This window comes from Kryptolebias marmoratus, linkage group LG13 (genome assembly GCF_001649575.2).
Source record: "Kryptolebias marmoratus isolate JLee-2015 linkage group LG13, ASM164957v2, whole genome shotgun sequence".
Lineage (NCBI taxonomy): Eukaryota > Metazoa > Chordata > Actinopteri > Cyprinodontiformes > Rivulidae > Kryptolebias > Kryptolebias marmoratus.
The window spans coordinates 2,872,703-2,882,613 of record NC_051442.1 but is presented as its reverse complement, the minus strand read 5'-3'; the positions used below and the strand labels follow the sequence as shown (position 1 = coordinate 2,882,613).

The following is a 9,911-nucleotide window of genomic DNA, read 5'->3' as shown; positions in this document are numbered from 1 at the left end:
TCCTCAGCCAGTTCCACCTTCATCCTCAGCCAGTTTCATCTTCATCCTCAGCCAGTTTCACCTTCATCCTCAGCCAGTTCCACCTTCATCCTCAGCCAGTTTCATCCTCATCCTCAGCAAGTTTCACCTTCTTCCTTAGCCAGTTCCACCTTCATGTGATCCGAGCCGTCGTGGTAAATCAGCTCGACTCGCAGAAACGGAGGATTTGAGCGCCGTTTAAAGCTTGGAATGAAAAAACTCCTCACTCTGGAAACAAAACATCTTCAAAAACCAAGAAAGAAGATTCATTTTTCTCTGTTCGAACCCACCAGGATCTCACCGGCCTGCAGACATTTAACGTTTTCTGTCCCACCTGAAGCGTTTGAGGCCGGACTGAAAAGACTGCACCGACGATGACGTTGAAAAAATACCTGAAAAGATTTTATAGATTTAAAAACAACAAACTGTTTAAAGACATTTAATGTGTAATAATGTAAACGTTCAGTCCCTGTATGAAACAACACAAACCACTTAGAGAGAATGAAGTATCCAGCTGCATTAATCTGTTACACAAACGTTTTGTTTTTAATTGTCGCAGTTTTATTAATTTTCTTATAAGCTTATAAGTAGAAAGATTTATGATGATTTATTGTGTGTAAAATGGAGGCTGGAAACAGAAAAAAGCCCTTAAAGGATCTTTACAGTATTTAATTCACAGAAACCTTGAACAGTTCTTCTGTCTGCACTGATGTCTTTAATTAAAAGTCTTTTTGTTATTATTATTACTCCGACAGCTGCAGTTTGCTCTAATTTAAAACAAAAAGGTCGGAAGAGACGTCGGTTTGCTTCCAGTTTTCTGTGCGTCCTTTTCTTGTTGTTCTGATGTGATTTCACGTCCGTTTCGAAAGCTGCCGTCTTGATTCGTGTTTATTTTTTCTTTCTCCTTCAGCGAGCTCTTTCAGCGTTCACGGTCCGGTCCGAGTTGTCCGCCAGCGTCTCTGCCCTCGTGTCTCCGAGCTCGTGGCTCTCCGTCCATCTTTTATATTTGGCCCTGCTCTTCTTGTAGCCGAACTGGGCGATGTCCACCATGAAGACCCACGCCAGCGCGTACATCACCACCCCACCCAGCTTCATGATCACCGGCGTCCTGGCGGAGGTGAGCTCGCAGTAGAACATCACCGTCCCGAGGCCCACTCTCACCGTGGCGAAGAGCACGATGAAGAGCAGGTCCACAGCGTCTCCCAGCAGGCTGTCGTAGCGCCCGAGCCGCCGGAGGAACCAGCGGCCCTGCAGCAGCGGGTTGGTGAGCTCGCTGCCGAAGATGACCCCACAGGTCTCGCAGCCCGACACGCCCAGGAACAGGGCCAGCAGGATGCCCAGGATGCTGGCGGCGTGGTGCGCCAGCATGACCGGGCCTTCGGTCCGGTACCGCACACACCAGCCGACGTCGAAGAAGAAGTAGCCGAGGCAGACCGCCAGGGCAAACACCTGGAGCTCCGTGTTTTCTGTACCTGGAGGGCAGAGGAAAGTTGTTCAGGTAGGACTGAGTTCAGCACGTCTAGAAAGGTCAGTTAAGGAGAACGACTCAGCCGAAGTATATTTCAGCTTAGCAGCTAGCTACAGCTAGCGTAGCAACGTGGACGTTGTCTCATGTGAAACGATGTAAAAACATTATCTAGCGTTCACCTGTACTGCTTAAAAACTTTAAAATTTGTGTTGGAAACTTTCCTAAATGGTCGCCTAATGGTCAACCACGAATTTCTCCCCGATTCTCCAAACTCAGTTTGCTCTGACTGCGTTCTGCTTCAGGTAAGATACTGACTTATTACAGATTTATTCACTGAGGTATGTGGCTTGTTTCGTTCTCTCGGCTCCTCCGTGACTTCAGACGGATTCAGACCTTTTTTTTTAACACCTCACCTCTAAAAATAACAAGTTTAACCTTGAAGCAACGATCTTTCAACTGAAGGAAACATCTGTCGTGAATCTGAGTAATTATTCTGGGAAAAGTTTCTTAGATTTATAAAATTTGAATTAAAAAAAGGTTGAATCAGAGCAAAAACTGGAGCAGCTTCATGCGGCTGACCGGCGTGCGTGAAGGGCCAGGGTCCGTCAACGAAGACGACGTACGCCGTCAGCAGCACGATGAAGATGCCGTGGGTCAGCGTCACCAGGCGGCAGTTCCACTCGGGCCCTCGCTGGGAGAAGGTGCAGCAGAACGACAGGTAGAGGCAGAGCCAGCCAATCAGGCTGCAGGTCACCTCCAACACCGGCATGGCCGACTGGACGCTGGTGAGACACACGGAGACGGGTGCTGGGACGTCTCTCTGTGGACGCCTGGGTTTAAACAGCTACCACCAGCTGGCCATGAAAGATGGCCGATCATCTAATGGTCTTTGTTGGTCTGTTAGCAAAATATCTCATAAACCGCTGAGTCGCTGAGTAGATTTTAGTGAAACATTCAGAAATTGCTGAGCGCTGAATGATTGTTGAAGCTAAAAGAAGCAGAAAATTAGCTAAAAGCTGAAAAGAACAAAACACTAGCTAAAAGTAGCAAACACAGGCTGAAGGTCAAAGATAAAAGCTAAAAAAGGCAAAATGATCGCCAAAAACTAAAGTAGCATCAAGCTAACAAGGCTAGCTAATAGATAACAGGTAACAAAAATCATTAAAAGGGTACCTAAAAATAAAAAAGACTATAAGCTAAAAGTAGCAAAAGAATGGCTAAAAATTTAAGTAGCTATGAAGTACCTAGGCTAGCTAGAATATAACAGGTAACAAAAGGAAATCAAAGACTAAAGACTAAGTAGCGAAAGGCTAGTTAAAAGCTAAAAATAGCAAAAGGATCGCCAGAAACTGAATTAGCAACAAGCTAGCTAGGCTAGCTAGAATATAACAGGTAACTAAAGGCAATAAAAGAGTAACTAAAAGTAATATAACTTCAAGCTAAAAGTAGCCAAAGGTAGGTAAAAGGAGCTGAACAGTAGCTTAAAGCTGAAGGAACAAAGAAGCTGAAGCAGATTTTAAAGAGAACTATTTTTTAACTCCATTTTTTCTACGGGATTTATTTATTTGTAAATATAGTTAAATATTTTGAAAAATACCAGAAACATTGATCTGAGGGGGCGGGGCTTTTAATGCATTTCAGTGAATGGAGGCCTTTTAGAGCACGCCCACTCTGCTCTGATTGGTTGGTTCTGGTGGCCTGATCAGACTCCGCCCCCTCATGTTCTGCACCAACTCTAAAGATTAAAAAGTGTTTTTATTTAATCTAAAACTGTAAAATAACATTTTAAATTGTCACAAAAACAAGAAGTAATTTATTTTGTTAATTAAATTGCACATAATCCTGTAAAACATCGGATATTTTATGATGAGGGAATCTTCTGTGCGGGATATTACTGCATTTTTATAATTCTGTTAGTAAAATAACGACTGAAAAAAGTTTTTTTTACATAAATATTAAACAAACAGGGCTCAGGTGTGGCTGGCAGCTGTACTGAAAAAAGATTAAAATCAAAATAATTGCTTAAAAACAGCTGAATAAATCTTTAATGAGATTGACTTTCTCAAGAGTCATTAGATCCAATTTGATAAAATATTCCTCATAAACATGAAAACAAGTATTTATTAGTTAGTAATTAGCATTTTGGCTAATATTATTAGCAGGTGCTGCCTTTAGGGACACCTAATATAATCAGTCAAACCTCATTCTTTAGGCTTCATTCATAAACATTGAATAAATGAGTTGTTTTGTCACAATTATGTGACATAAAATGACATTTAAACTTATTTATAAACAGGAACATGTTTCTCAAGAGCCTTAATTCTTCATATTTAATCAAGACGTAACAATATAAAGAATATAGACGTAAAAGTACAAAATAAGGACGTTATTTTTGCTTTCAATGTTATTTCTGCTCTACAGATTGTTTTAAACTACATAGGAAGTTAAAGAGACTTACATTATCTCCCGTCGCTCCTAAAATTCATGTTTTCACAGCATCTCCGTTCGTCAGTTTGTCCTCGGCTTCAGCTGGACAGTCAGAGTGGACAGAAATGTCCCCTGCAGGCCACCGTAGTGGGTCAGTAGATCCTAAATAGATCCTCTTAAAGGATTATAGTCTTCTTCTCTGCGGACTCACCTGCTTCAGGATGATATCATTCCTCCTCCATGTTTTCTGCTGCAGCTTTATTTATAAAACACGTTAAAAACGGCAAATAAATCAGTGAAACTGAGACAGAAACTGAGAATAAATGAAGGATTTTAAACACATTTTAAGGAATAAAGAACCGGAAACAACTCCACCAGGATTAGCTCTAATTTTAATTTAAATGTGTTTTTTTCAATCTCCAGCAGCCGAAGGACTCGACGTAATCTGACAGAGTTCAGCTGCAAATCAGCCGAAATATAAAAAACACAGCTGAAGGTTCTGATTTTCTGTGAAAAATGCAGCGTGGAGCTGAATGACAGCTGAAATATGAGCTGTTAAATCGATCAAAGCAAGAACTAGAAGGAGCTAAACAGTAGCTAAAAGGTGAAATCAGTAAAACAGTAGCTAAAAGCTAAGACCAACAAAACAGCTACAAGCTAAGACTAGCAAAACAGTAGCTTGAAGTTAAAATGATCAAAACAGCTGCTAAAAGCTTAAATTGTTAGAACAGTACCTAAAAAGTAAAATCAGTAAAACAGTAGCTAAAAGCTAAAGTAAATTTAAAAAAAAAATAGCTAAAAGCTAAGACCAACATATCAGTAGCTAAAAGCTAAAATCAGCAAAACAGTAGCTTGAGGCTAAAATTATTTAAACAGTAGCTAAAAGCTAAAATAAATAAAAGAATAGCTAAAAGCTAAGACAACATATCAGTAGCTAAAAGTCAGCATGTTTTTATATTTATAAAAATAATTGAATAAACTGAACTGTTCAGCAGCAGTTTTTACAAAAAATATCAAAAATTTCTGTAAAGAATTAAAGAATTAGCTCTGATTTATTTTAACGTTTCGTTTTGTTTTGTATTTAGCAGCTCTTAGAAAAAAAAATTATTTTTTAAAATAATAACGTTTTGGACCCTGAGGTGATTTAACAGAAAACAAATTTTTATTTTATTTTGTCCAACATTTTTAGATTTTAATGCTTTTTTTCTACAATCAACAGCAAATATTTGTAGTGATAAATTAAATATTTAAGGATTTTTTGTGTTTTGTAGAACCTGAGTGAGATATTTCTGTGTAGACTATCGTCCAGGTGAGAAGCTCACCTGAGGCTCACCTGCGGGCTCTGCTCCCTCACGGTTCAGGTGAGGTGAAGGTCACCTGAGCGACCTGCAGCTTTAACTCGATTCCAGATCAGCTGTAATCCGCCAGGAGAGCCGACAAACAAGTCGCTACAGGAAGTGGATAAAGACAGAAAAATAAAGAAGAATTATTCTCTTTAGTCGTATTTAACAAAAATGTATAAAAACTATTTAAGTAAGAACTAAATTTATGTTTTATATAAAATCCATCTGCAGTAATGTTTATAAATCTGATCCATAAATGGGAACAGATGATAAATCCCCTCTTTTGTTTGTTTTTGTTCATCCTTCTTGCTGTTCTTACACCTTGTGCTCACCTGAACTTGTTTGCATCTTTTTAATCAGATTTATTTTAAATCTTAGAGTTTAATTTAAAATGATTCACATTTTCTGGATGTTTTGTCTTTCTGGTTTTGCTTCATGTTCTATTCATTCACAGTCTGCAACTATTTTTGAATATTTGGTATAATTTATTGAGATGGTTTCACGTTTTTTAAATAATTTGGTGTCTCTAAGAGGTTATTTTCTGCATCACATCAAACTTATTTCAGTCTTCTTGTCTCTGTGCACTTTTTGCTCATCCCTATTTATGTAATGTTGGTTTAAATCTCTATTCGTTTTTGTTAATTATTTTATTGTCTTTGTGATCAATGATCGAATGTATAAAAAAATTCAGATTAAGAGCTTTTAGCCGTTTTGGCTCCTGTTGTTGGTCCTCTGCTCCAGCAGGTGGCGCTCTGCCTGCAGGCTGTAGCTGTTAATGCAAGCAGAACTGGACAGGGAATGTGTCTTCGCTGCTTTAATTTAACTCAAAATGAACAATAATGTCAGAGAAATGTGTTGATATAAGGTCAGCTGAGCAACACCAGTTTCTGCAGAGGCTAAAATAGTAATTTGGACTTTTTTTTATAAACCGCCGGTTAAATCTAGGTAAGTTGGCTGCACGTGCGTTGACCGGAAAGAGATGCGACGGCGAAACTCCGTTTCCGCTGCTTACAATTTTATTTTATTTTAAACGTTGCTGGGATTAAAGTTCAGTCAGAACAAGTTAAATTACTACATCTGTGTAAGTAAGACCCCTTCTGTAATTCGGCTTTGTTAGAATTTGAAAAACATAATAACTAGTGACATAAAATCAATCTTTAACAGCACAAATTGGTGTAGTTTGTCCGTTGCTGACTGTTAGCAAACAAACGGCAAAACGATGAACTTTGGGCACATTTGATTAAAAAATATTAAATGGAAAATGTTGATAAAATTTAACTGTAAATACACTTAAACAACTGTAAAATACAGTTAAACAAGTAATGTCACTCATTTTTTAAAAATATTTAGTTTTCAAAGAACCTGAAATTTCTGTATGTTCGTTTTTTTAAACCAATATACATAACCTATATTTGTATTATGATTTTATAAGTTATTTGTCTGGCTGCATGCATAAATAAAACGGAATAATGCTTTATTTGCCCCTCAGGAGAGAAATAATGGCAAATTGAAGCACACACCTTAAAACAGTAAATGAAGAGAAAATGTAAACTAATAAAAACTATAAATAATTTGTTTCCAGATAAAACAGAACAGCATGTTTGGTTTCAGGCACTCTCTGAAGGAACAGAACAGGTGTTTAAATTGTAATTTAATTAATTTAGATAACTAGAAGTTCAAACCTCCAACGAGGCCACAGCGTGATTCCAAAAGGGTCACATGTAGGAGCAGCTTGACCTTTGACCCCATGAACCTTGAAATCAACAGTGATCACGATTTGACCCATGAGGTGTCCAGCTGCAGAGTCGGAGCACGGGCTGATCTGTGACCTTTGACCCCATCAACACTGAACTTCCTGACTCGTTTTCACTTGATTCGTGTTTTTGAACCTCCACCTTCTTCCTTCAGGTTTTTCCTCCGGGACGATGGCTCCTCCGTGTGCGCGGCTCTCCCCTCGCCGCCTGGTGGCAGGCCTGAGGGTCTGCGGTTATTCGAGCCTCAGCAGAGCGCCGGGACCCCAGGAGAAGAGCGCCGGCGGCGATGGTCCGGTTTTCCAGTACGTCGGCGAGCACAAAAAGCCGACCCATAAGGTGTTCGTTTGGGGCTTCAGCTTCACCGGGGCCCTCGGGATTCCCAGCTTTGTGGTGCCGGACAGCGGCAGGAAAAATCCCAGGAAGTACCAGCTCACCCCTTACCGCCTGGAGATGGCAGAGCAGGTAAAACACACCTGAGGCCTGAAGTGTTTGTTTTTTGCCTCATATTTGAAACGATAAGTAGGAGGAGCAACACGAAGAGCTGTTACGGCGAACATGACACGGTGACATTTTGTTGTTGGCTCTGATTGGTTCTCATCTGGAGCCTGACAGTAATGACTGAGCAGCGGGGCGACTGTTTTATTACCCAGAGTTCCCGTCACCGCGGGCTGAGCAGACCTCGTGTTCGGGACTTAATCGTTGGGGGACAATCGGACAAACGAGGACTTTAAAGTCGCTGCGATCTGTTTCGGCTAACCCGATGAATTCTGCCGCAGATCTCCTTGGCCGCCTGTGGCTACGGCTTCACCCTCCTGGCGTCCTCCACCAAAGACGTGTCCAAGCTGTGGGGCATGGGCCTGAACAAGGACTCCCAGCTGGGCTTCCAGCGGACGCAGCACAGCCGCGGTAAGAAACAAACATGGCCGCTGCCACAAAATACAGTTCGTTAGCGATGAAAATAAAAGGTCAGACTGGAGGACAAAAGTTTTAGTTTTATGTGAAATTGTCAGGAATACCTGAAGGGAACGGCGATCAAAACTGATGACAAAATGGCCGAAACCACAGACGTCTTTTTAATCTCACGATAAGAACGAAGTTACAGCTACTGCTGCAGTTTCAGACAAGTTTAGAGGCGGCCATCTGGAGCTGGGTGGACTCTAAAGGCTCCATGAGAAGTCACGATGTCTGTTCGCGGTCACGTGATTCTGAGACGCCTTTCATCGTCCACGAGACGCTCAGAGCTCCCGGGAAGCTCCTCCCTCCCTCTAGGAAGCTCCTCCCTCATATAAGAAGCTCCTCCCTACAGTCAGGAAGCTCCTCCCTTCCAGAAAGCTCCTCCTTACCCCCAGGAATCCCCTCCTTCCTCCTGGCGCGTTAAAACGTGTTTCTTCCCGCCGGCGTCTCAGCTCTCCTGTCCTCGTAGAGATGTTTGCTTCCCTCACCGCAACCGGCTGTGTTTAATAAACCAACTGAGACAGAACACGCCGTTCAGCGGCGCAGAATAACGAGCGAGCGAAGGGAACGTGTCCTGCCGCCGCCGCCCGGCCGAGGCGCACTTCCTCCACGAAGAGCCGCCCGCGTCTCTGCGGTCTTTTTGAGCTCAGAGGTTTCTAAGTTTAGCCGGAACAGACGTAAAGACAGCTGTGTTTTCTAATAGAGGAGAGGAGCAACAGAAGCAAAATGGCACCATTGAAGCTTAGCCACGCCCACAACAACTTCTGACTAATCACACGACGCTTGGCAAAAATGACGTGATTTTCGTCCCGCGACCACGAGACAGAGAGCCAAAGTTAACGAGTTGTCTCGTTAAAACCCGTCCTCCGGTTCTGGAGATATTTTGCTAACAGACATTCAAACGAGCTGCGTTTGTTCTCACAGATCATTAAAAACAGCCGATGTTCTGGATTGAAGCTCTCCAGGTTTGTTTTGTTTTAGCTGTATTTTCTGGTTCTTCGCAGAACGGAGCTACGATTACGTTCTGGAGCCGGCCCCGGTGATTCTGCCGCTGCGGGAGCCTCAGGAGACCCGGGTGCTCCAGGTGGCGTGTGGGCGGGCCCACTCACTGGTCCTGACCAATCAGGAGGGAGGTGAGGCCATGGCGGACATCTTGGATTGCTTTCTGTGTTTCTGTCTCCTAACTCCTTCGGCTGACGTTCGGCTGATGTTCTTCTGTTTTCAGTTTTCAGTTTTGGCAACAACTCGTACGGTCAGTGTGGGAGGAGCATCGTCGGTGAGGAGGTCTACAGGTGAGCGCACCTGGTTTCTGTTTTTATTTATTTTTATTTTTGTTTAAACGTGATTTATTTCCGTCAGTGGAAGCCACATCGTTCACAGGATCGAAGGCATCAGCAGCCAGGTGGTCCAGGTGAGTCTCAGACTGGTTCTGGTTCTGGTTCTGTGTCAGACCTGCAGGTGAGCGGTGACCTGGTCTCTGTTTTCGCTCAGGTGGCGTGCGGACAGGACCACAGCTTGTTTCTGACGGAGGCGGGGACGGTGTTCGCCTGCGGCTGGGGGGCGGACGGGCAGACGGGTCGGTTTTCAAACATTTTATTCTGAAAACAGAAAACAGCTTCCTGTCATTTTGGTTTCTGTCTCCAGAGTTTGACGGTGGTATTATGGGATGTTTCAGGTTTGGGGCACCACAGCGTCACCGCCCGGCCGACGGAGGTTGGAGGAGATCTGGTCGGTGTGGAGGTGCAGCAGATCAGCTCGTATGGAGACTGCAGCGTGGCTGTCTCCAGAGACGGGCGGGTCTTCGGCTGGGGGAACTCTGAGTACCGACAGCTGGCCTCCGTCACCGAGACCACACAGGTGAGGTCAGGGTCCACACAGGTGAGGTTAGAGTCCCCACAGGTGAGGTTAGAGTCCCCACAGGTGGGGTTAAAGACCACACAGGTTGGG

General features: G+C 43.0%; 2 protein-coding genes and 1 long non-coding RNA gene across 6 annotated transcripts in view; 1 reads left to right on the top strand and 2 right to left on the bottom strand.

Annotated features, from left to right (window-relative positions):
* Positions 1-155, bottom strand: part of LOC119617586 — a 3,860-nt gene extending 3,705 nt beyond the window's left edge. Inside the window, exon 1 of the long non-coding RNA XR_005233918.1 lies at positions 18-155. This is a non-coding gene — a long non-coding RNA (uncharacterized LOC119617586). The remainder of the gene's footprint in view (positions 1-17) is intronic.
* Positions 156-606: 451 nt separating this feature from the next.
* On the bottom strand, positions 607-5,926 carry tlcd5b (TLC domain containing 5b). Its single transcript, XM_037978954.1, has 5 exons — positions 5,247-5,926; positions 4,125-4,169; positions 3,945-4,045; positions 2,066-2,268; positions 607-1,490 (listed from the first exon to the last, which is right to left on the bottom strand). The coding sequence occupies exons 4-5, from the start codon at positions 2,253-2,255 to the stop codon at positions 925-927; spliced, it is 756 nt and encodes a 251-aa protein (XP_037834882.1). The 5' UTR covers positions 2,256-2,268; positions 3,945-4,045; positions 4,125-4,169; positions 5,247-5,926; the 3' UTR covers positions 607-924.
* A 104-nt stretch (positions 5,927-6,030) lies between these two features.
* Positions 6,031-9,911, top strand: part of rcc1l (RCC1 like) — a 12,527-nt gene continuing 8,646 nt past the window's right edge. For 3 of the 4 annotated variants that reach the window (XM_025008814.2, XM_017429196.3, XM_037978952.1), the window contains exons 1-8: positions 6,031-6,201; positions 7,165-7,472; positions 7,787-7,916; positions 8,969-9,097; positions 9,190-9,256; positions 9,324-9,375; positions 9,456-9,540; positions 9,640-9,821. In XM_025008814.2, coding sequence (XP_024864582.1) covers positions 7,182-7,472; positions 7,787-7,916; positions 8,969-9,097; positions 9,190-9,256; positions 9,324-9,375; positions 9,456-9,540; positions 9,640-9,821 — 936 coding nt within the window. In that variant the 5' untranslated portion in view covers positions 6,031-6,201; positions 7,165-7,181. Of the gene's footprint in view, positions 6,202-6,242; positions 6,338-7,164; positions 7,473-7,786; positions 7,917-8,968; positions 9,098-9,189; positions 9,257-9,323; positions 9,376-9,455; positions 9,541-9,639; positions 9,822-9,911 lie in introns of those variants that run through there. The other variant, XM_037978953.1, reaches the window with a different exon arrangement.